This window comes from Sturnus vulgaris, chromosome W, assembly GCF_052056855.1.
Source record: "Sturnus vulgaris isolate bStuVul1 chromosome W, bStuVul1.hap1, whole genome shotgun sequence".
Taxonomy (NCBI): Eukaryota; Metazoa; Chordata; class Aves; order Passeriformes; family Sturnidae; genus Sturnus; species Sturnus vulgaris.
This window is the reverse complement of record NC_142282.1, coordinates 71,451,513-71,477,576: the sequence shown is the minus strand read 5'-3', so window position 1 is coordinate 71,477,576 and position 26,064 is coordinate 71,451,513. Positions and strand designations below refer to the sequence as shown.

At 46.3% G+C, this 26,064-nt stretch overlaps 1 protein-coding gene and 1 long non-coding RNA gene across 28 annotated transcripts in view; one reads left to right on the top strand and one right to left on the bottom strand.

Moving 5' to 3' along the window:
- LOC148220390 (uncharacterized) overlaps positions 1 to 20,081 on the top strand; it is a 34,859-nt gene extending 14,778 nt beyond the window's left edge. For 2 of the 25 annotated variants that reach the window (XM_088155507.1, XM_088155508.1), the window contains 6 exons: positions 109 to 188; positions 600 to 725; positions 6,021 to 6,201; positions 6,957 to 8,505; positions 9,850 to 9,974; positions 10,881 to 13,799. In XM_088155507.1, the coding sequence (XP_088011633.1) occupies positions 109 to 188; positions 600 to 725; positions 6,021 to 6,046 (232 nt within the window). In that variant the 3' untranslated portion in view covers positions 6,047 to 6,201; positions 6,957 to 8,505; positions 9,850 to 9,974; positions 10,881 to 13,799. The other 23 variants (XR_015798884.1, XR_015798882.1, XR_015798881.1 and 20 more) reach the window with 23 other exon arrangements.
- Positions 18,083 to 22,346, bottom strand: LOC148220389 (uncharacterized). 3 transcript variants are annotated; one of them, XR_015798887.1, is made up of 3 exons: positions 22,261 to 22,346; positions 19,861 to 20,707; positions 18,083 to 18,692 (listed from the first exon to the last, which is right to left on the bottom strand). It is a non-coding gene; the product is annotated as an uncharacterized LOC148220389 (long non-coding RNA). The 3 variants fall into 3 exon arrangements; XR_015798889.1 differs by lacking the exon at positions 22,261 to 22,346 and adding an exon at positions 21,379 to 21,399; XR_015798888.1 differs by lacking the exon at positions 22,261 to 22,346 and adding an exon at positions 21,006 to 21,345.
- Between the last annotated feature and the right edge of the window lie 3,718 nt (positions 22,347 to 26,064).

Genomic DNA, 26,064 nt, shown 5'->3' with positions numbered 1-26,064 from the left:
ATATCAAAGTGATGTTACTAAATTTGTCCAGAGGTTCTGATTATTATTGTTATTACGCATTTTCTGATAGAAAACACTCTCATTTTGCCTTTCCCACGTTGTTTCCAGGTGCTGCCCAGGATGGACATCTGTGGTCTCAGTGATTCCCGAGGAGGAAGGGAAGCCTTTGCCTCACCTGCACAGCTCAGGTGGATGGGACAGAATTGGTGTGGCCTGACAAGGCATGAACAGCTGTCTGTGCTCTGGAGTGCCTTGAAACCTTTCTCTGTCAGGTTTTGGAAGGGTTTCTCTTTGGGATTTCTTGTGATGCAGCACCACGGGTATCCCTTTGTGCCATGTCCAGTGGTAAAGGATGGAATAACTGACAAGTGGGGTCTGGGGTGAAAATGGCTCTGTTAAAATTAAGCAAAGAATGCTAAAAGAAAAATGAGCATCCTTTTAATATCTGAAATAGTTAAGAATAAAAATGCTGGAAAAGGGCACTCTGAAATGGTGTCACCTGTCATGGATAAAACCCCATAGTGAGGAATCAGAGCAGAAGTGTGAGACCTGGAATCCTTCTGCAGTGGACTTAATTTTCTTTTCCTCCTCTCTTTCAGGACAGGAAAAATCACGACACTCTTCTCATCTTTGCCAAGAGCTGTGGTGTTTGAGCAGCCAAAGCCCAGAGGCTTCAGCACCAGAGGTCTACGCTGGAGGGCTCCTGGTCCTGCCCATGCTATGGGGTAAGTCAGAGGATGTAGGGTTCCTCTTTTCCTCCCTGCTGGGATTAACTGCCTAGGGAATGTGGGATCTGAGTGAAACTCCAGCTCTCCTGGTGTTCAGGGGTGCAAGGTCTGAGGGACTGTGCTTACCTGTGGCTTTCCAGTTCAGCAGGAACAAGAGGAAATGTGGTGCCAGAGCTGTGTCCCATCAGGCTGTGTTTCCCTCTGAGGACAGAGAGTCTGGGGTGAGGGAGTGCTTGGATGAGCAATCCAGGGAACAGGGAGCTCGGGATTGCAGCTGCTGCTGGAACCATTGTCTTAGGCCTGCTCCCTTTGTGTCTGTGATAAGTGGGATTGGTGCTGGAGAGAGAGGTGCCATTGGGAACAAAAGCTGGTGAAAATCCTCTCTGAGGATGTGCAGTGAAGGACTGAATAGCATGGAAGGAGAGTTTTTATAAACTATCACTGTTTCTCCCAAAACTGGGGTGGAGCAGTGATGGGGGTGGTTTGGTTTGGTCTGGGCCTGCTATTCTTTGAGCAATTTTTAAATTCTCTTGTATGATTTACTGTCAGGTATCTTTCTAACAAAAGCTGACAGAAATTTAGGTTAAGGATTAGAACTTGGGTCCATTCATTGAAAAAACTTGCCAAGGCTGGAGGACTGGGGTGGTGACTGCTCTCAGGAAAGGTTACTTATTAATACTGTGTCAGATTTCCCGCAGTGACTGTCAGGCCTGAATGGCGGTGAGTTCGTGCTCTTCTCACTGGGGAAATAATTTCAGCAGAATTAGAAATTTTAGAAAAATCCAGCTAAAAATTCCACCTCTGTACCCCCTAAGTTTTCTCAGTTTTTCCCAGCTAGGAGCTGCACAGAAGTCAGACAGGGGAAATGACATCAGGGAACAGCTGTAAATTCAAAGGCACAAAGAGAAGATGTACCAGGAAAGGGGAAAGGTTTCAGAAAACATTTCTGTGGTCTAATAATAATTTCTGATTCCCTACTGAGAAGAACACGAACTCGCAGCCATTCAGGCCTGACAGTCCCCTGCAGCGAGAGCTCAGCACACATCCACAGAGGCAAGTCCAGCATCTTAAATGAAAAAAAAAAAAAAGAAAAAAAACAGAAGGAAAAGGTGATTTCTTTTGCTTCAAAGTTATTTCAAGTTCTTAAAGCCCAAGCAACATTTGCTCTTGATTTTGGTTGGGTGAATCATGAGCAGTGGGCACGGGTCATGCCATCCATTTAGCTGAAAACCCAGGGTCATTTAGAGGGGACACAAGAACTGTTTGTGTAGCGACCTCGGGCTGGAGAGGGGCAGGAGAAAGGCCAAGGGAGCTCCCTGGGGTCACCAGGGCCTGTGGGGAACAGAATGGATGCTTGGATGACCAGTGGAGGTGAGGAGTGGATCTGAGTTCATCTACAGGGAAATAAGTAGGGGATATTTTGGAGGGAAAAGCTGAGGTGATGAGTTCACCCACCTTGGCACAAGTTGTGTTTGCAGAAAGTGGGGCCAGAGGTGAAGGTCAATCCAAACTCAATCCTGACTGACCTCTGAATTCCAGGATAAGTTTTACAAGCTGCCAAATGAGGGATTAAAAATACACAAAAATGAAACCGAGAGCATTAATGAGGTTCCTGGGAGTCCATTACACTGTTGTCATAGAATTCTTAATGAGTTTTGAGCTTTTGATGACAGCGATGCAGTTCTTTATTTGTATTGATCACTGTGTGGGATTTGGGGTTTATTAGATTTTAAAGGCCTCATGGTGGCCCTGACACTGCCCAGGAGCTGTTAGGAAAAGCAGAATCAGAGATCCTGGTAGGCACAGGGTGTTTTTCCCTAGAGTGGATTGTGGAGGAATTGTTTGGGACTTGGATTGTCCCTCTGGGTGATGCCAGTTGCTGTGAGTTGTATAATTCCATACATTTGACTCCCAACGCTTCCCAGCCCAGGGGCTTGAGCTGACAGGGCAGCACACAGATTGTTCTCTGTGCCGTGCACAGATTTGGGGTTCGCTGTCAGCTTTGCTAGCTCCCATGAATTATCCCCGTAGCCCTGAATTCCCTGCTCAATTCCCACTGCCATAACCTCGCAGTGCCTCATGGAGTGTGGATATTCCCATGCGGAGCTGCCACTTGAACGCCAGCTGTGGCAGTTCCCTGATGCCCGAATTTATCCTTACATGGATGATATCCTGGTGGCAGCATCCACTCAGGATGAGCTATTGAGAATAAAGCCTCAGCTGTTAGATGCTCTGCATTCACATGGGCTGCAGGTGGCTCCAGAAAAGGTGCAAGAGAAAACTCCTTGGAAATATTTAGGAGTCAGAATCATGGAGAAAACAATTCAGCACCAAGAAGTGCGATTTGAGTGTTCGATCAGGACACTGAACAATAAAATGAATGCAATATTGTGCTGGGTAGGAACCCAACAGCTCTAATTCTTGGGGTTCCTGAGATGCTTTGGGCAAACTTGGCAGCAACTCCTCTATAGGATTCTTACTCATTAGAGCTTGCTGCCTACGATTTTTGTGTGATGAAATGGTGTGTGACTCAGGAAGTTCATTGGGAATCTGTGTTTCAAAGCTGGATGAATATTCTCCAGCCTTCAATGGGATTCCTACCAGGCAGGTGGACATAGGGTCTTTTGCTGCTGCTGTGGACAGACATATGATTTCCTGTTGGAGTGTCTGTGCCAGGGTCACCCAGATGTTTTGACGTGGCTGAGGGACGATCCATGCAGCTGCCAGACTGTTCAGTGTTAACAAGAAGACAACTTGGATGGGGTTCATCACGGGGTTGAGTGGAGGGAAGGTTTTCTCTAAAAGGAAAGACAAATGTTATAAAACATGTTAAAGGTCTCTGTCTGCCGGAATGTCGTCCTCTATGAAGATTTCCTTTCTTTTTTCGGTGGGGTCTTCTTTTTGAAGCCACAGACACTTGCTCCTCATCCCCCTCAGTTGGAGCAGGATGTTTGGGGACATACGGTTTCACCCACTTTTGGGGAATCCACCGAGGGCCTGAGGGAGTGGATACACACGCATAGCCACGCCCCCAGGTAACGAGCTCATAGGGACCTTTGGTTTCCCAGGTTTCTGGGTCCCTAATCAAGACTGGTGGATGTTGGGATAACAAACTGTTTCCCACTGTTAAAGTGACGTACCACAGGTGGACTCATGTTCTCAAATGAACAATTCAGGAAATTGATAGTAAACATGGCTTTGCAGAGCTTCTGCTGTGGAGACATCCATGCAGTTGAACTGCTCTGTTTAGCCAAGACCTGCTTGAGCGTCTGATTGGCTCGCTCAACTACACCTTGGCCTGTGGGGGAGTAGGAGGTGCCAGTTTTATGTTCCACTCCCCACTGCTGGATGAATTCCAGGAACTCCCATTGATGGCATGGTCTGGAGCTAACAGCTTGGACAGGTGGCCACAATGGCTCGAGCCTGACTCTGTGTTAGCTGGAACTGACGGATCAGACCTGGCACATTCTGATGATATTGCTGGTGGCTCAGCTTTGCCTGTTGGAAGATGTCTGGGAAGCGTGCTTGTTCAGCTGGGGTTGCAAGGGAGTCTGCCTGATGATTCCCTTTTGCGATTTCACCTGGCAAATCGGTGTGTAACCTCACGTGCATCACATAGAATGGATGCTCTCTATGGGAAATCAAATAAACTAGTTATGAAAGCAACCTGAAAAGCTGCTCATTCTCTGTGTCCCTGAGCACTGCCTGCTCCGTCCTGGACACTGCCCCCGCTATATAGGCTGGGTCTGTTACCAAGTTGATTGGCTCTGAGAACTTCTCAAAGGCTCTCATGACTGCTGCCAGTTCAGCTACCTGGGGTGATCCCTCCACAAACTCAACATCAGCTTCCCAATGCTGAGTCTGGGGATTTCTCCAAGTCATCACCGACTTGTGGGAAGCCCCGGATGCATCCGTGAACACTGTGAGAGATTTGAGTGGTCTCTGACTCCTCACAAGGAATGAGGTGGAATTCCTCATTAAACAGCTTGTGAGACAGAGCATGGACTGATATTTGTCCTCTATAGCTGTCCAGAGACAATTGGAGACTGGCATTGCTCTGGAGCAAAGGCTCAAACATCTCTTTAGTCGATCTCTCAGGAGAGTTCCTTCCCTCCTAAAAAAGTTTGAGTGGGAGGTGAATACATGTGAAGTCACAACCAGCCAGTTCATACAGTCTCATCCTTGCTTTCTAAATCAGCTGAGCTATCAGCTCTTGTGGCTTAGTGATGGTTTTGGATCTCTGGTGGGAGAGGAAGACCCACTCTATGATTAAGACTGAATCTCTCTGTCCCTCGATCCATTGGAATATCAACCCATCTAAGTGTGGCAGTTTTCCTAGGACAATGAATTTGAAGGGCAGCTCGGGCTGGTAATGATGAGCCTGCCTCTCTCCTAAAGCCTTCTGTACCTTTTCGATTGCAGTCGTTGCCTCTGGGGTCAGTTCTCTGGGAGAAATCAGGTCTCTCTCCCCCTTAAATAAATTGAAGAGGGGTTCTAGAACTTCATTCGTGAGGCCTAGCCAGGGCCTGACCCAATTCAATGACCCACAGAAGGAATGAAGATCTGCCAAGGTTTTTGGATTACAATTAATTTCCAATTTCTGTGGAACAATGGTCTGTGCAGTGATTTCCAAGCCCAGGTACTTCCAAGGTGGCATCCTTTGGACTTTGTCCTCCTGCAATTGAAATCCAGCAGAGGTTAAAACTTTAACCACCAGGTCAAGTGTGTTTTGGAGTATACAGTCATCGGGGGCACACACAAGCACATCATCCATATAGTGTAAGATGATGGCTTCCCTTCTCTGAGCACGCACCGGGGACAGCAATGAGGCCACGTACCACTGGCAGATGGAGGGACTACACTTCATTCCCTGCGGCAAAACTTTCCAGTAGTAGCGCTTCATTGGGGCTTCTCGATTGATGGTAGGAACCGAGAAGGCAAACCGTGGAGCATCTTCTGGGTGTAGGGGAATGTGGAAGAAACAGTCCTTGATGTCTGTCTTGGGGTGACTGTATGATGCCTATATCCCCAAATCATCTGTTCTGTTGGTGTTGAATATTAAATTCTGCAACTTTAAGACTGGTTCCAGGAGTGAAGAGGGAGGGAAAGAAGTGCAGAATTTGTTATCAAAGACTGCACTGGCTCCCCCACATTCCTGCACACAGACTGTGTTGTCTGTGGTAGACAGAAAAAAAGAGATATCCTTTGCTCTTGGTTAGTTTTTCTGACTAGCTGAGGCAAAAAAGCCCCCTGGATTGTTTTGTTGTTTTTTTTTTTTTTCTGTTTCCCTAGAACTGTTTAAACCTGCTCTAAACTGAAAACCCAGAAAAACACCAGAAGCTCGCACCTGTGGCCCACCAGGCCTGGCCAGCAGCATTCTCCAGCACAAAAGAAACTAAAATCAGACTGAGTGAGCCAGACTGCCCACAAAAAGAACTCTTCTAAATCTGTCATCCCTTCGGAACGGCAAAAAGTTTTGTTGTTTAATATTGTTCATTTTGTACTGGGAAGTGTGTTGCCTGTTGAATGAACAGTTTTCTTTTTTTCCCCCTTCTCTCCAATTTTTTTCGCACTCTTCGCCCCCCCCCCCCCCCCCCCCCCCCCTTCCCGAGCCAACTAGAAAAAAAACTGCTTAAAATCTTTTTTTCCTTTTTTTTCCCCTGGAAAAACCTCATTCAAAAGTTTCAGCCCAAATTTGTCCTAAACCAGGACAATGTCTAGAACAGCCAATTGCCAACCTCGGGGAAGCATTGTTGGGGAAGGCATCCCAGGTTGGAGAGACCCCATGTCCTCAATTACTTTGTTTATTTCCTGGAGGTCGTGAAGCAGCCTCCACTTGTCCTTCCCTGGCTTCTTTATTACAAAGACCGGGAAATTCCATTAGCTGGTTGTCTCTTCTATATGGCCTTTGGCAAATTGGTCCTCCACAAGCTCTTCAAGCTCCGTGAGCTTCTCCTTACACATCGACCACTGTGCTACCCACTTTGGGGTGTCATCTAGCCATGTTAATTTATAGGTACAGTGGATGCCTCTAAAAATCCCGGGGAGTCTTAGGAATAATCAATTTCACTCCCCACTGGGACATGGTGTCTCTCCCCCATAGAGGGCATTTATAGTCTGCAGCAAATGGACGGACATTAGCCAATTTTCCATCCAGCCCTTCAATTTGCACTATGTTATTTGATATTTTTGCCAATTTTACCCCTCCTACATCTTGGATTTTGCCAGCCACAGGTTGTAACTCCCAATGTGATGGCCACATCCTCTCAGGTATGATCGTCACATCGGCGCCTGTGTCCAGTACCCCTTCCACATGGAGGTGATCTGATCCACGGGTTCAGTTGCATGCCAAAGAAGGTTTTTCCTCACCCACCACTTCTGCCCAGTAGACTTCAGGTGATTTTCCATCTACTGGGACCTCTGCTGGAACGGGAATGGCCTGGGCAAGGATTTGTCCCTCAACCAGGTAATATGGCGGTAGAGGACAGGGTGCCAGGAGAATGAGGTAGGTCATGCTTCCCTTGATGGTCATGGGAGCCACCTCAATCTCTAGGGGTGTGTGTGCTGTGTCCCCGACAACAAAGTATTCACTGTCCAATTTCATGGGGTTTAACGTCACGTCCTGTGTGCTGTTAGGTAGGTCCACTGTAATGACTGTCCAACCAGGTGACCTGAAATGAAAACATTTGGTAGTCACGAGCCTAAAACGGCCTTGTGGCTGCCAAACCTTGTTAATTGAACATTTAACATTTTGATTGTCCTGCATCCCCACACCCTGTATTCCATCCTCCCCCTTTTTTTTTAAGAGAGTCTTTAGCCAGTGTGCAGCCTGCAGTATTTATAGCCGAGGGTGGGATTATGTTAATGATAGGTGCGCACTGGGAAGCAAGTTTTTTTGTTTGTTGGTCTTCTTCTGTTTTTGGTTGTGTGGACAGTCTCTGGCAAAATCTCCTGGCTTCTTGCATTGGAAGCAGATGATCTTCTGCAGCTGCTCTGGTGGCATTGGTTGCTTCTTTGCTCCTGGTGTCACAGCTGCCATGGTCTTTGGGTGTGCCAGTCCAGGATTTCTCTTGTGTCCACTGAGCAATCCTGCTTTCCTGGTGCAGGCTTCTATCATCTGTGCTAAGCTAGGTGCTGGCTCAAGGGGAAGGCTAAGGATAACCCTGCGGCAGGTTTCATTAGCATTCCTCTGAGCCATCTCCTTAATCAATTCGGCTCGTACCACCAGATCACCCACCTGCCTTTCCACTTGCACCCAAAGACAATCTACAAACTGTAAGAAATTCTCAGAAGCATACTGTTTAATGTTAACATAAATAACCTTAGCATCCACTGTTGGTAATTGGTTAAAAGCCTTTTCTGCAACATCGCATATTTTATCCAGGACAGACTTGGATAATATTCTCGTTTGTTTCTCGGGGCAATGCCAATCCCCTTCCCCACATAGGTGTTCATGTTATGTCATTATCATCAGCATCTTTTTCATTGCCAGAGCTTTTTAAAAGCTCTTGTAAAAGCTCTTTCAAAGATCTTTTCCACAGGCTTTCCAATAGATCATATTCCGAGGGAGTTAACAGACATCAGAAAAGATCCTTGATATCATTTGGAACTAGTTCGTTTGAGCTAAAGGTGGCTCTCATAATGCCTTTAAAAATTTCACTACTTCTGCCAAATTCTCTCTGTACTTTACAAATTTCCTTTTTATCTTGATAGGACAAAGGCTGGTAACTTCTCTTGCTATTTCTCCTACCGAGATAAACCACGTGAGCATCTGATGGTATATTTTCTTCTCCCAGGTTTTGACTTACAGGGCTGGGCACCGCCCCTCCCCCCCCGAGCCTGGGAGGCTGCTTACCATCCCCCACCGAAAAGACACCATCTGTTCTGCAGGGGCTGTGAGCTGATCCCTCCCCACCCCCATCCCCACCGGCACTGAACCCAGCAGGGGCTCCACCGCCCCCCCCCACTCCCGCAGTAGCTTGGAGGGCAGGCATGTGAAACCGGAGCAGGGGAGGGGTAGCCATTGGAACCAGGATTACAGCACATGGGGGCGGGGTTGCAGGGTGATGTCATGCAGGTCAGGCTCTTGGAGGAGGGAGGGGGTTGGGTTATGGGAGGGGAATAGGTTAAGGGCAGGGATCAGAGGGTAAAAGGGATTGTGGGATGACAGAGGAAACACGTGGCCGCCACCATATGGCACCTCGACCATGCGGTCTACAGTGCCCCAGGGACAAGCCACATGGCCAGGGCCATCTTGGATCTTGACCCCAGCCCCTTCAGGCTTAGCCACGTGGCCATTGCCCTGAAGGGAAGGGAAGTCACTTCTATAACTTTCTGAACACTGCTCCTAAGGGAAAACATTTGGGAGGGAAGGGTACAAGGAAGAATGGCTGACAATTTTCGAAATATCCTCAGAACTGGGTTACTGGGGAGGACTCAGGGGCCCAGAGCAGCTTTGGCTATGCCGGGTGCCCTGTGGTTCCCGGGGTGACTCCCAGGTCGCCTCCAGTTCTAGGTTATAGGGTTTTGGAGAAAGGGAAGGTTAATTCGGGCTGCGATGTTGCTCCTGTCTGTTGTTTTCTGTCTGAAGTAAAAGTTTTTGAATTTGTAAGAATATAGGGAGGAATAAAGAGGCTGTTTCATCTCCATTTTCCACTTTTAAAGTTAATAAATCCCCTATTTCATCCCAAAATAAAAGTGAATTTATATCTTGCAATTCAAGGTCCGATTTTTCAAGACAGTCAGCTTGTAAAATGTGCTAATCTTTTCTTAGAGATTAAAACATCTCCTGAACTTAATATTTCCCTAAGCTGGGAACTTAAACTGTTTTGTAGGGTAGGTAGTTGTGACCCCATGATGTTTAGTAACAATCTGCCTGTATATCTACTCCAACCACAGTTAAAAACACAGAAAAGTGCGTCAGTTGTTAAAAATCTGCCGTGTATAGCATGGTTTGCCAGGATCTGATGTTAATTGCGCAGCTCTTGTTGGCAAGACCCACGCGGTGCCGGAGCCACCTTTGGGACCAATCCCCCCGAGCAAAGCTGAAAAAAGCAGCAAAAGCTGCAAAGAAACCCACCCCGCCATGAATGGAGGCTTACACTCACCCTTTATCTTGCAGGCATAGGCTTCTGTGAAACTGTAGTGGATCTCCGTCCAGAACCAACCTGCCTGGGGTACTGACAGGCTCCTGATTCGTCCTTAAAGTCTCAGAACTGCAAAAAATGCAGCTCAAAGAAATTTAAGGTAGTTGAACAGCTCAATGGCTTATTGAATCCTGAAAATGGGGGTCACAGCCGGTCGTGGGGTTCTCTAAATCTGAAGAGACCCTTTCACAGTGAGCACCAACTGTAGTGGTCCCTGAGACTTCACCCTAGTTCCAGACATGCTCATATGTTTGGAAGAAGACTCTGGGATCCACTACATGGACGTGAATAAAAGATAACAAAAGAGGCTCTTCCCCCCCAGGGAGAATCTGAGGTTTATTTCATGTGGACTTCCAGGAGCAAAAAGAGGGCGAGGTCAGGGGACATAGGTCTTTTCTAGGGTCTCTAAGGGGGCGGGAAGGAATTGGATCTTGGCCAACTAGGCATGGCCAGAGGGGAGAGGGACCAGACCACAGGACATTACAGGGGTCACGGAATCTACCATTTTCAATACATCCAGTGAGTTACAACAAAGGTGGATCAAGCCAACTTGCTGAACTCCAAGCCATCCAGTTGGCCCTGGACATTGCTGAAAGAGAGAAGTGGCCAAAGCTATACCTTTACACCAATTCATGGATGATGGCCAATACTCTTTGGGGGTGGCTGGAAAGGTAGAAAATGGCCAATTGGCACATTAGGGAAAACCAATCTGGGCTGCTGAAGAGTTGAAAGACATCGCTGCCCAGGTAGAAAAGTTACCTGTGAAAGTCTGTCATGTAGTTGCCCATGTCCCCAAGAGTAGGGCTAATGAGGAGCACAAAAACAACGAGCAGGTAGATCAGGCTGCAAAGATAGTGGTGTCACAGACAGACTTGGATTGGTAACACAAGGGAGAGTTGTTCCTGGCTCAATGTATCTGTGATGCCTCAGGCCATCAGGGCAGAGATGCCACCTGTAAGTGGGCACGAGACTGAGGGATGGATCTAACCACAGACATCATTTCAAGGTTATCCATGACTGTGAGATGTGTGCTGCAATCAAGCAGGCCAAGGGGATGAAGGCCTTATGGTATGGTGGGCAGTGGCCCAAATACAAGTATGGGGAGGCCTGGCAGATTGACTACATCACTGCCCCAGACAGGCCAAGGTAAGTGCTATGTTCTCACCATGGTAGAAGCCACCACTGGATGGTTGGAGACCTACCCTGTGCCTCATGCTACTGCCTGGAACACCATCCTGGGCCTTGAAAAGCAAGTCCTTTAGAGGCATGGTACCTCCGAGACAACTGAGTCAGACAAGGGGACTAATTTCAAGAACAGCCTAATAAACACCTGGGCTAGAGAACACAGCATTGAGTGGGTGTACCATATCCCCTACCATGCACCAACTGCAGGGAGAGTTAAACAGTGCAACAGCCTGCTTTAAAACCACCTTGAAGGCACTGGGCTGGAGGACTTTCAAAGACTGGGAATTCCATTTAGCAAAGGCCACATGGTCCGTTAACATCCGAGGCTCCACAAACTGAGCAGGCCCTGCCCAATCTGAGCCCTTGCAAACAGCAGATGGAGACAAGGTTCTAGTAGTGCATATCAGGGGATTTTTGTGGAAAATTGTTTGGATCAATTATGCCTAGACTTAAGACAAACCCATTTGTGGGGTTGTCTTTGCTCAGGGACCTTGTTGCACATGGTGGGTAATGCAGAAGGATTGGGGAACACATTTTGTACCTCAGGGAGATTTGAATTTGTGTAAGAACTGCTTGTAATGTTAGAATGCCTATATACCACTGTTTGTTGAATATCACTGCCACTATTTGTATATAATTATATGTATATATGTATAGATGTGTGTGCTTAGAATTGAAATCTATTCATTTGGGCATTAAGTTGACAATATGGAATAAGGAGTGGAATGTCTTAGAGTGATTTTATGATGATACATTTTTCCCTGATCATCTTCTTTATGCCCAGAAAATGTTTGTGGTATCTTTAGGATTGACCAGAGGGCAGATCCGGAGCCTGGAAAGCCCAAGTGGGGGCTCTGTTCAAGCTCTGTCTCTCCGGCATGGTTGGTGGCTACACCAATTGTTAATTTGTTGCCTTTTGCTGGATTAATTTTAGTCAATTTAGTCAAGAAGCTTCTAGGTTTTGTTTTTGGTTTTTTGTTTTTTTTTTCCTTCCCCTGGCCTGGAGGCTCTTCACTGGCAAATTCTTTTGGCAGTTTTTTGTTTGTTTTTTTTTTCCTTCTCTCTGGCCAGGGGAGCCTGCCAGGCGGCCCCAGTTGGTCTGAACCTCGGGAAAGACCAAGCCAGGAAAAGAAAGGACATCAACATCCACCAGTTTTGCCTGCCGTGAGGAGGAAAACCAACGCCAGAGGATCAACAGGTTTCCCATCTACTCTGCTCCCAGCTGTTGTGTGAACTCCCTAGAGAGAAAAGGGACCAGTCACCATTTTGTTTTCTGGGCCACATGATCACCCTGTGCATTTTTTTTCTTCCTCAGGCATTTTTGAGGGTTTTTCTGTTCCGCTGTGGGTGTGTGGGTAAGTTTCTGAGAAGTAATATCTAGCATTTATTCAATCCTTTTCTGTGCCTTGTGGGCACACCCCACATCCTGCTCTTTTTTTTTTTTTTTTTGGTGTTAATAAACAGTTTTACTTTTTTTCACTTTTATGTCCTGGCATCCATTTCCCTCACTGGCAGAAGGAAAGGGAGTTATTGAAGCCCTTTCCCTCTAGAGGAAACACTCATTCGAGGGCGTTTCCTCCTGAAATTTGTCTCCAAAACCGAGACACCAACTGAAAGGAATATCAGTCATAAGACCATCCTACCACCATCTGAGCAGTTCTTCTTTGAACAACATGTTTATCAGTCTTTTTTGTTTAATAGAGCATAACAGTGAGATAAGCAACAGGTGCTATAGCATCACATAAAGAATAACTGGTTGTGAGAGACTGGAGGAGATTCCTGTCTTGAAACATTTCAGGTACATGTAAGAAGAAAGAAAAAATGTTATTATGCAGTTGTAATTGTAGCCTGAGAAGAATGGGGTGAGAATATGTGAGAGGAACTACTGTGCAGACACCAAGGTCAGTGGAGAATGGGGAGGAGGTTCTCCAGGGACTGGAACTGAGATTCCTCTACAGACCGTGGTGAAGACCATAATGAAGTAGGTTGTCCCCCTGCAGCCCGTGGAGGTCCATGAGAATGCAAAGATCCACCTGCAGCCTGTGGAGGAGACCCACACTGGAGCAGGTGGATGCCTGAGAGGAGGCTGTGACCCCTTGGGAGGCCCGTGAAGAGAGGAGCCCATGCTGGAGCAGCCTATCCTTGAAGGACTGCCCCACATGGAAATTATGCACATGGCAGAAGTTTGGGGAGGACTGTTGCCCATACGATGGACTCATGTTGCAGCAGTTCACAGAGACCTGTTGCTTTTGAGATGGACTCACGTTGAAGTTCATGGAGAATTGTCTCCCATGGGAGGGATCTCACAGTGCAGCAGGGGAACAACTCCCCTCCCTGAGCAGCAGGAGAAAAAACGTGATGAACAGATCATAACCCAAATTCCCTGCCTCCGTGCATCACTGTGACACGCGGAAAAGACTATAACCAGTAGAGAGTTGTAAAGTAGGTATGCATTTATGTAGCGCTGAGGTGCAAGGGGATAATTCCTCCCAAAGCATGCACCCCGAAACTTCAAACTACTGCTCTATTTATTCCCTAAAAGCCTAGGATTACACAATATGCCAAATATATATTAATGTCCTAGCCCCACCTACTCTCGCTTCGTATTCAAATTGTCAGGAAAATTAATCCACAAACACCAGAGGTTTATGTCCAAAAAGGAGACAGAGGAGTCCTTTTTGCTTTATTCGAATAAAGGGAGAGGCCATGGGACATTCCCCTGGGATCTCTCAAATTTTCGGAGGACGCAGCCTCCTTTTTATCCTATTTTCCCGGCCGCATTTCCCTCTCTCTTTCCCCATTGGCTTAGGTACTTGAGAGGCACAGACTTCCCGGAACGCCTGATACCTGAAATTCCCCTCTAATGTATAACCCTCCCTTTTAATTTTTAATTCTTATAGAATTCATAGTTTTCCCCCCGTTGCTTCTTTCATCTTTCGATATCCAATTTCATTTATCAGCAGCCCTACAGTTTGTTTGTAAAGGCAAATATCTCTTTCCATTCATCAATCAGTGGAATCCATCCCATTGTTTCTTTTATCTCTCAGTGCTAGCCTTATCTATAGGCTGATCCACAACTCATTTGTAAAGACAAATTTAACATTCCTCTCAAAATGAACCAAAAGTCCTCGTGCTTGTGCTTCCCCAATTCAGGGGTCGTTGGGGTCTCTTCCAAACTCTTCATCGCACTTGAACTTTTCAACTTTGCCTCCGGAGCATGCGTCTTAGCCCTTTGGGCACATTCCAGACCTTGAGATTAGTTCTTGCTGGTTTAGGGTATTGGTTTATCACTTATCACTGGTAGGAAAGAGGGGTAGGACAAAGGTGTTTTTAAGGTTGTTGGGGGTTGAATGCTTCCCTTTTCTTTCTGTGGATTTTCTCTCATTGTTATGCTAAGTGGCTACACCTTAAGGTAATGTTCTCTCGCAGGGAGGGGGGGGGAAACCGGAAAAAGGAAAGGTGGGACGGGGGTCGGGAGCGGGCTGAAAACTCCCTCTCACCCCTGGGCCGCGGCTGCCATCACCCAGCCCTCTTCAACTGGGCGGGACCTGCCCTGCCCCCACAGCATCGGTAACTGAGGGCAGGGAGACGGCCTGCGGCCAAAAGGGACTGGAACTGAGTTATACTGTTCTGTTCTGTTGTCAATTTTTATAGCTGTTGTTGTTTTCTGCCTTGTTAGATATCAGTAAAGAACTGTTATTCTTATCCCCACATCTCCTGCCTGAAGGCCTCTGATTTGGACCTAAAATAATTAAAAGGGAGGAGGTTGCATTCTGCATCTCAGGAAAGGGGATCTTGCCTTTCCTTAGACCATACCTGTCTTTCAAACCAAGACAAAGGTTTTTTTTACTTCTCATTTTCCTGCTCTGATTTTGTTAGCAATAAATTCAATTGATATTTTTAATTCGAGCCTGTTTTGCCCATGATGCTATTTGATGAGTGATCTCTCCCAGTTGTTATCTCAACTCATGACACCTTCGTTTTATTTTCTCTCCCCTGTCCATCTGTGGAGGGGAGCAGCTCTGGTGGGTGCCTGGCATCTAGCCAGGATCAATCCACTACATCACCAATCTTTGGCACATGAGAGGCAATGCTCCACACCCTGGCCCTGGAGACCCTAACCTTACTCCTAAGTGGCTACCAGACATTAAGTCCTACCTGGGGGAAGGGCCCAGCAAAGCCAAAGGGTACTTAAACCAAAACACGAGACAAGCACGTCTTGACCCTACCTTCCCTTGGATTTATTATCAGCTGGAATACTGCTGGAACCTAGGAGAAGTAGCTATATTTGTTCTTTTCTATATCTTTTGTCTGTGTCTTTCTTTTTCTTCTAATTCCTTCTTCTCAAAGTTTGAGTAATTTAAACTAGGATAGTCTGGAGTTTGCTAAGTTGAACGGGCTTAGAGTTTTCTAAATTAAAGTTTTGTGAAATGCTTTATGTTGACTGAATGTTATTTTAAGCTTTTGCCAAAGTATTTTCTCCTGTGCATCTGACTCAGTACATAAAAGAATCTTGAGCCTTTTTAAGAGACTTGTCAAGAGAGCTCTGGGGCCTTACACTGGCGATTGAGAAAAATAATATGACAAGTGGGGAAAAGCAGTTTGACATGCAGGCAAATACTTTGACAGGTATAAATCTCTGAGATTAGCTGTTTCTGCTGACAGTGATGCAAATTCATTGAGATTTTCATGTACCCGCAGAAGGTTTCTCAGACAAAGCTCTTTGTAGACTCTCTTACAGTTGTACATAGGTTGACAATAATATGCTTGATAGTCTAGTTGCTGCTTGGACAATACAAAGTATTACTTTATATGATTTACTGACAAATTCCAAATATTGTTTGCTACAGTATTAACCAGGAAATTGTCAGCTAGGTCTTCCTTGCAGAAATGCTGTTTGTTCTTAATTGTGTCTTGGTAGAAATCAAGCATTATTCATTTCTATTACTGGAGGACAGAAAAACAAGGAATTGTTCATGCTTGTTTTCCTATTTGAATTAGTGACAGTAGTCCCACTTGTTGATCACATTCTTTCAAATCCTGTTCAATGTAATTGTAATTGAGCAAAGTATTGCTGGTTCTCTCTAATCAATGGCAATGACAATAAGAGATAGTCTGTTACATTCTCTGTCATTGAAGAATCATAGAATATCTTGAGTTGGAAGGGACTCATAAGGATCCTTAAAGTCCAACTCCTGCTCCTTGTTGGACTACCTAACACTAAACCATATGACTAAGAGCATCATCCAGATGCTACTTGAACTCTGACAGGATTGGTGCTATGACCACTTCCCTGGGGAACCTTTTCCAGTGACTGACCACTCCCTCAGTGAAGAGCCTTTTCCTAATGTTCAGTCTAAACTTCCCTTGATGCAGCTTCATACCATTTTCACTTGTCTCCTATCATTGGTCACCAGAGAGATCAGCACCTCCCCCTCTCCTTCCCCCCTTGAGGAAGTTGTAGCCTTCTCTAAGCTGAACAAACCAAGTGACTTCAGCCACTCTTCACAAGTCTTGCTCTCAAGACCTTTCATCATCTTGTCTACCCTCCCCTGGACATTCTCTAAATAGTTTGATGTCCTTCTTATATTGAGGGACCCAAAACTATACACAGTATCTGAGGTGGGACCACACCAGTGCAGTGCAGAGGGGGACAATCACCTCCCTTGACTGGCTCATAACGCTGTGCCTGATGCACCCCAGGACCTGGTTGGCCCATAATGGCTGCCAGGACACACTGTTGACTCATATTCAACTTGTCATCAACCCAAACCTCCAGATGCCTCTCTGTGGAGCTGCTCTCCAGCCTCTCATACCTCAATTTGTACATATAATCAGGATTACCCTGTCTCAGGTGCGGAGTTTGGCACTTGTTCTTAAGTTCTATATGGCTGGTGATTGCTCAGTGTATAAGTGAACTTGGTTCAGGAAAGCACCTTTTATTCTCACAAAATCATGTGATTCCTGAGGCTGGAAAGGACCTCTGGAGATCACCCAGTCCAACCCCACTTTGTTCAAAACAAAGTCAACTAGAGCAGGTTATTCAAGGCCACAATCAGTTAGGTTTTGAATATCTAATATTCCTGTATTTCAGTTTGTGCCCACTGCCTTTTGTCTTGTAATTGAATACCACTGAGAAGAGTCTGTCTGTCTTGTTTGTACTCTTCCATCTGGTACTTATTCATATTGATAAAAAGCCTCCTGATCTGGGGAGCTCAACACTGGACACGGTATTCCAGATGTGGCCTCACCAGTGTCAAGTAGAGGGCAAGGATCACCCTCCTCAACCTGCTGATAATGCTCTTGCTAATGCAGCCTGGGGAGACTGTTGGCCTTCTTTGTAAAAAGGGCTAATTGCTTGCTCATGTTAAACTTGTTCAACAGGATTCCCAGGTCCTTTTCTGCCAGTTGGCTTTCCAACCAGTTGGCCTCCTGCATGAATGGTGCATGAGGTTATTCCTTCCCAGGTACAGGACTTTGTATTTCCCTTTGCTCAGCAAGATGAGATGCCTGTCAGCCCATTTCTCCACTCTTTTGAGGTCCCTCTGAATGGTAGCACATATACTCTGATGTATCAGCAGCTTCTCTGAATTCTTTATCATATGTAAACCTGCTGAGGTCATACTCTGCCCCACTGTACAGATCATTAATGAAGATATAATTGTATTGGACCCAATATTGACCCTGGGGTACACCACTTTTGCACCAGTAGATCTTTTGTGAAATTCTGACTACAGAACCCTCAAGCGAGTCTGGGGATGCTCCACACCAAGGTGTCTGCAGTCTGCAGGAAATCAGAAAAAAACCCCTTGCTTTCTAGACAGGCTCACCCTTTCAAGGTGGCCAGCTAGGTGCGGCTGGAGTAAGACTTCCTTCCCCTGCTACAGACTACAGACAACCTTGCATCCCTTCTGTCTGCCAGAATATCCTGTCCGTGACGCCAATTTAATGTCACGATCCGCTATTAATGCAGAGCGGGGGTCGTGATGGTTCTTTTGATCTTAAAGGTGCAAACAGGCAAAATGCAGGGGACAAAATCAGTTTATTCGACAACAGCAATGCATTTCATCAAATGCCAACAATTCAGTTACGGTAGAGGGGAGAGGTATAGGAAACAAAGTATAGGGAGAGAGGAAGGAAAGAAGGGGATGGGAAAGTAGCTACAAACAGACGAGACAGGCGTCCTCATGGGTCATCCGATAGACAAATCTTCGTCCGTGGGGAGATCTCAGGGGTCTTCTCCAGGGGGTAATGGGTCTTCATCAGTGGAGAGATCTCAAAGGGTCTTTTCCAGAGGGTCGCTCTTTTATAGTCCTTCTCCAAAGCGAGTGGCCTCTGGCCAAGAGGTGGGAAGATTTATGGACCATTGTGTGGTGCTGCAGGAGACAGGTGTGGTCGGGCAGTCCTCAGTTGGTGGTACAACACAACCTCTGGTTGGTGCCACAACAGCACAGTCCAGTGAACACAATACACCAGCACACAGTCACGAGCATCCACCTTGGCCAGGCCAGGAAACCATTGTTCAGAGTCAGCCTGGGTGGGGGTCCTCGAGGTCTCCTTGCGACGGTCAGGAGGCAAAATCGAGGGGAACTTCGGACCGACCCTTACAACCAGGGAAAATTAGGCCAAGAAACTGTAAATGTTGTTGATGCAACAGAGAAAGCAGAGAAACAAACATTCTTTAACCCAATTAACTTTAAATTTGACAAACAGTGGATAATACATCAATTTTTAAATATGCCTGAGTGTCTGGTTCCTCTTTTAAGAAGAGACCTGTTAAGTAAATCTGGGGATCAGATTATATTTAAAGATGGAGAAATACACTTATTAGTACCCGAGACTAAAGCTATCGATGCAAGAACTTTTATGTTGCAGGGAACATGGGAAGCAGACAATTCTGGAGGAATACCGGAAGCAGTAGAAAATGCAATAACACCCTTGTTTTGGGCATACAGAGCTCCAGGCCATTCCCAACAAGATCAGTCTGTAAGTATTACTCTAAAACCTGGATCAAAACTGGTAAGGCAGAAACAATATCCTTTAAAATTCGAATCTAGAAGGCGAATCTAATAGAAAATTTCAGAGAATTTGGATTATTGATAGAATGTGAATTAGAATATAACACTCCTATTTTGCCAGTTAAAAAGCCTGAGATGGATAAGTACAGGTTAGTACAAGACCTACAAGTGATCAATTAAATAGTTCAGGATATCCACTCTATTGTAACCAATCCTTGTGCCCTATTAACAGCCCTTATGGAATATCACCAATGGTTTACAGTGATAGATTTGAAGTATGCCTTCTTTTGCATACCTCTTGATAAGTAAAGTCAGGGCATTTTGCCTTTGAATGGGAAAATCTTCAAACTGGCTGGAAGACTCAGCTTTCTTGGACTGTGGTATTAGTAGCTAGTCCCAGTACTTTTCCCTACCTTTTCCTTAGCCAGAAAGACAAAACATATTCCTGAGCTCCAAACCCAGGGGGGTACAAGGTCCCTATCCTATCTTTGTTTATTCTGGGAATCAAGGCCAAAAAACAGTTCTTTAAGGCACATTTTCATAAACAAAGTTTAGTTTCTATCTGAGGGGGGAGGATTTAGAAGAGGCTTGAACTGGAGGGGGGGAATTGCCTTACCACTTGTGCTCCTAATTGGTGATTTTTATTAATTATGCTAATTTGCTAAACCTATAAAACTGTATTCACCCCCATGCGGGGGTGGGCATTTGGGCATTTTCCATATTTGCCCCTTGGAGGCTTCCAATAAAGACCAGCCTTTATATTACCTCTTATACTAATATTACCTTCAAAGTGTGTTGTTTCATTTTTAGGTTCTTTAAGGCATCAATTTTTCTGGCACACCCAGACAGAACTGGGGACCTGGTAGTCTCCCTCCAGACTGGATCGGATATATCTTGGAAGGAATTCTTCCATGCCAGCAACTTTTAAATAGAATTCTGTGGAGGGAGCAGAAAACATTCCCAAAGCAGAGAAACCCTTTGTGTCCCCAGAACAGGCCCCTTGGAAAAACATAGCTTAAAAGATAATAAACTGCTTGTTAAATGACGAATACCAAAAGGAATTCAAACTCTCATTAGTGGACGCCCTGTTATCTATCTGTAATATTAGTGGTTCATTTTCCTTTAGTATCTATAGGCTAGTTTTGAATGTAAAATCCCTCGGGGACTGGTTAGAAGGTAGAATTCCCTTAGTAATTGGTGCAAAATGTAAAACCCTCAAAAGATATAAAAACCCCTGGAAAACCCCAACCTTTGAATATGCTAGACTGGATACCTTCATAGAACAAACTATGGAATTGTGCCTTTCTTCATGTTCCGATCTCTTCACCCTGTTGGCTTGAGAGCGCTCCGCAAGCCAAATTCTATCTGGGCCAGGCTTGGGAGCTTGCTCTGTCTCTGAAGACTGCCTTAGCAGTCTTGGGGATCCCAGAGGGACCCCGAACCCACCGGCAACAAGTGGCGCTCAAACGGTGCATTTGATAAACGACGTCTCTAAGATTGAATCCATTTTCGAGTGTCACAGAAATTCCGCAATTAAGTCTTTGTTTTAAAAGACTTAACTTCACCCGATTGGCTTCAACAATCCTGAGATTCTCCCCCTAGGGACTGGAGCTTGCCGACACCGAACGAGCTGCAAAAGACCCAAGATAGCTGACGATTGTAAATATTGTCAAGCTTCTCCCCCTCTCTACTAGGTCCTCGGGTATTTTTTGTTTGTTTGTTTGTTTTCTTTTGTTTTCTCTTTTTTCTGCTCGTTTGGCAAGGGATTCATTATGGGAAATTTTCTCTCTAAAAATACCTTCTCCCATAATGAAAGGGATCTTTATAATATAATAAAACAAACTTTCTCCCCTGATAACGTCTCTTTTGCAAAATGCTCTCGTTCTAAGACTGTTCTAAAAAGATTTATAAAATGTATTTCTACTCACTTTTCCAACTTTAATAACCAAACTACCCTTTTAGATTCCTTTTGGGACAATGTAGGCACGAAAATTTATGAATGCCAAGCAAATGCTGATTTTTCTGTAACCGCCTTTATTCCTCTATTTCAAGAGATCATCAGAGCGAGACGAAAACTAAAAAAAAAATGTTTCCCCTATCCTCTCCGCACCCCACTCGCCCCTTATCTCCTTACACAATACACAAACCCTTCCCCCTCCCCCACTCCCTGCCCCTACAAGCGCCGTCTCCATAGACACCAACATTCCTACCCAACCCCCAAGTCAAACACATAGCCACCACCCCAGGTTCCCACTCTGATCTACCCCAAAATCACTCCCTGCCTTCCCAAAGCACGCTTACCGTCCTAACCACCTCCCGCCCTCCCCAACCTACAGCTCTTCCCAACTCCAACCCCATAAAACAGCCAGTGCCCCCCCCATCTGGTCTCCTCCACCCTCACAAGCCGAGCACCCCTTTGTTCACACAACCGCGTATTCCCCTGAACTTGAAAATTCTTCCCCTTCCCCCTCTGCGATCCAAAATTTTTCCTCTGCGCCAGCTTTACTCCCCCCGTCCCTTCCCCCCTCTCGACATTCCCCCTCCCCACGGGCCCCTTGCTATCTCTCTCTCTCTTCAGCGCCAGCCCTCCCCCCACCATCTGATAATGTAACTATAGAAACCAACTTCGCTACAGACTTCCCAAACTCCGCCCTTTACACAGCAAGTTCTCCACACCCCCAAGCTGTCACTCACCCGCCCGCCACCATAGCCCAGCCCCGCTCAGCCCACACAGACCCAAACCTCCCTCCCACCTCGATTTTCCCCGCCCCAGAACCCGTTCCCTTGGTAACCGCCTCTAACCCCTCTCTACCCCATCCCCCATGCAATGCACTGTCTCTTTTGTTCGGCTGCAGTACTCCCCCAGTTACACAAACAAGTCTCAACACCTCCCCACATAACCCTGCGTTTTCCCACAATGGCTCGTTCCCTAATGCTACCCCAGGATGCTTCCTCCGGAGCTCCAGCCCCTGAGGTCTCCCCTGTCCCCGTTTCTGCCCCGAAAATGTTTTACCGCCTTCCCTTCACGCTTCCTCGGTCCCCGCAGGTCCCTCTGGTCCTTCTCCTGCCCCGGTTCCATCCACGAATCCAGCCATGCACCCAACAAACATCCCTGCTCTCCCCAGAACCCCTCTTCCCCCCGATAGCTCGATCCCACTGTGCGCCCATCCCAAGAAGCCCGACCTGCGCCCTCCTGATGACTCCCCCGGCGCGGCAGCCCCACATGCACCCATCCCCCAGCACGTCTCGGATTTCGACTTCACCGCCTGTGAGGCGCCCCTGACCAGCAAAGGTGCGCGGCTTGCACAACTGCTATCGCTGCTGAGCCAGCGCCACCCTGTGGCCGAACCATGCAGTGCACCCAAACACATCCTTCTGCACTTTCACACCCCTTCCCCCCCCAAGCCCCCTCCTCCAACATTCCTGTTCGCGTTCTAAAAAGCGTCATGCCCGAAGAAGACACCACTCTTCCTCTGAATACAGCGGCAGTGATTCACATGCATCTGATTCAGAAGAACCAGATGTATGGGCCAAGGCAAAGTTGCAAGCAACTCAAGATGGTAATTGGCAATTAGCCCAAAGAATCTCTGCCTTTCCTGTGATTTATAAATGAGGTCACAGAGGAGGATCCTCAAACAGACCAGAATGGCAATCAATTGACACAAATAAAGTAACGGAATTGGCAAAAATTGCAAAAGAACACTGCAGATCAGCACAGATTTTTAGAAAATTTTTAGAAGCTCTCTTTGCTGCTTTTGTGATGGTTCCACATGACCTCAGAAATTTGGTCACTTTGGAACAGATCCCTCTCAATCCTACAATAATGTGGGCAAAAATTATGGTTCCATACAAACCCATCCTAGAGTGCAAACTTTTCTGCTACTGGGAAAAAATTCAGAAACCAGGAATGATAGACAGCAGCACTGATGTCACCATCATTGCCCGCTCAGAATGGCCACTACACTGGGAACTTCAACCTGTAGCAGGCATGCTGGCTGGAATTGGGGGAGTTGCCGTTTCCATGAGAAGCAGACGCAACGTCGTCATTGAAGGACCTGAAGGAAAACTGGCAACCATCCGACCATTCATTGTAAGAGCCCCCATCACCCTATGGGGCAGAGATGCCCTAACCCAATGGGGGGCTTCTCTCTGAGTTCAAAGTCGGGATTTTTGATGGGGGCCATTGTACCCCAGCAGCTCTCCATCCAAGACGACCCAAAGACTCTAAGAGACCTGCACAGCCCGTGTGGATCCATCAACTGCATTCGCCCCCTACTGGGACTCACAACCGAAGACTTCACCCCTCTGTTCAACCTCCCCCGTGGCAACGAAGACCTGGACTCTCCACGCACACTCACCCTGGAAGCCCAACAATCCATCATCAAAGTTCAGGAAACCCTGTCTTCACTTCAAGCACACAGATTTCAGCCAAATTTGCCTTTCCAGTTCATCATTTTAGGAAAAGCCCCTCGCTTCTATGGACTGATTTTTCAATGGGACCCTCAACTCACAGACCACTTGTTGATACTTGAATGGGTTTTCACAAGCAATCAGCCCACAAAGACAATTACCACGTTTCAGGAAATCATGGCACATTTGATAAACAAGGCCAGAACCTGTCTCCACTCTCTTTCAGGGTGTGAGTTCACATGCATTTACCTGCCCCTGACCATGGGAGATTTAGAAAATCTGCTCCAAACCAATGAAAATCTTCAATTTGCACTAGATAGCTATACAGGCCAAATTTCTATTCACATACCAAAACACAAAATTTTCATCGAAATGCAACCTTCAATCTGGTCCCATGACTTGTTCAAAGTAGATCACCTCTCAAAGCTCTAGTTGTTTTTACATATGGCTCAGGTTCCTCTCGCAAGTCTGTCATGACTTGGAAAAACCCCAGAACTGACAAATGGGAATATGATGTCAAAATTGTGGAGGGATCTCCTCAAATTGTGGAATTGTCAGAAGTTGTTAGAGCCTTTGAAAAATTCAAAGACAAACCCTTTAACCTAGTCACAGATTCTGCTTACATAGCTGGTATAGCTATGAGAGCAGAACATGCTTTCCTCAAGGAAGTCTCCAATCCAAAATTACACCAATTGATTTCTTCATTAATAACCCTAATTTCCAACAGAAAATTACCTTACCATATCATGCATGTTAGGTCACTGTCCTGGTTTTGGGCAAATTTGGGGGAAAACCTCCAGAAGGAGCCCCCAGACAGCAAACCCCACGACTCCTCCCCCCCCCCACCCCACCGGGTTCGGGAAGAATTTCCTCAGAGAAGAGTGGGAGAAAAAACCTGTTTATTTAACAAGCAAGACACTCCCCAGCACAGGGAAAAAAGACAACACCAGCTGACAAAAAAACTCTTTCACCGTTCTGAAGGGATGACAAACTCAGTCTCTCTGGCGAGTGGTCGCTCAGTTATCAGTCTCTGGCGCTGGGGATGACTGCTGCAGGTGACAAAGTGTAGCCTCCCGGTGTTTCTTGGGGTTTCCCAGGTCCCCGTCCGGAACAGGTTCAGATGGTATCCAGGAGAGGGAGGGGACGGGGTGGAAGAGAAAACAGTCCAGGGAAAAAGTTGGACTGCCTAGCTGAACTAACTAATAAGCAGAAAGCAAGGGCAAAGCGAAGGAAAGAAAAAGGCAGAAGCGAGCAAGCAGGCAAGCAAGCAGGCAAGCAAGCAAGCAAGCAAGCAAGCAAGCCGAGCTAAAACCTCTCCTAAACATAGACCATGGGGGAGGTGAGCCAGCTGATAACAAGACAAAACAAAGCTTCACTCTCAGAGTCAGTCCTGGAAGCACAGGACATAATACCAAACATAATCAGGACACACGATTGGAGATAGAAACACCATAACATCACCCTAGGACAGTCACACACTGACCTCCCAGGTTTTATTACAGAGGGAAACAGTAAAGCAGACACACTGGCCATGCCAGTCGAGACTGCAAACATCCCCAACATTTTTGCTGAAGCAAAGCTGTCACATTCATTTTTTCACCAAAATGTACCTGCCCAAATAAGAATGTTAAAAATTCTGAAAGGCCAAGTTCCCTCTATGGGCACGGGAGTCAATCCCAGAGGCCTGAACAGCTGCCAGCTGTGGCAATCTGATGTCACCCATTTCCCACCTTTTGGAGAGTCTAAGTATGTGCACGTGTCTGTTGACACATTCTCTGGAGCAGTTTTTGCATCGGCTCATGCCGGAGAAACAGCCACTCACATTATCAAGCATTTTCTCCTAGCATTTGCCACTCTGGGAGTTCCAAAAAAAATCAAAACTGACAATGGACCCGCCTACATCTCTCAAAAATTTCAAGAGTTCCTCAGTGAATGGAAATTGAACACATTCGGAACATTCTGGGAAATTCCACAGGACAGTCCATAGTAGAGAGAACTCATCAAAACATCAAAAGAGTCCTTCACCAGCAGTGGAGAGACACAGAAATTTTATCTCCGGTGGAAAGACTCTGCAAAGGTCTCTACATGATCAATTTCCTAAATGGAACTGAGTCAGAACCTGACCCCCCAATACTCCCACACTTTGCAAACCCAACCCAAGCAAAGCTTACTGAGAAACCACCAGTGCTGGTGAAAGACCCTGAAACACATCAGGTTTCTCGACCTTTTCAATTAATTACCTGGGGAAGGGGGGTACACTTGCGTCTCCCTGCCATCTGGACCAAGATGGTTCCCAGGAAAAAACATAACACCATACCTAGGCACAGCAAAACCTACGCCAGCAGACAACAACAAAAGCTCCCCAGAGTCAAATACAAGACCTCCTCAAAACCAAACCAGTGCCGCTTGGAGAAGAAGATGCCGCTGAAAACCTGCACATCAAAGAAAAGATCGTGCTGTCACAAGACAGCAGACAAAACAAAAAACTAAGCAGCACTCTGCTGCATCAGGCAAATCATAAGACAGACATAGTCTGGCCACAAGGTGACCTTTAGTTAAATGTTACTACCTCTACTG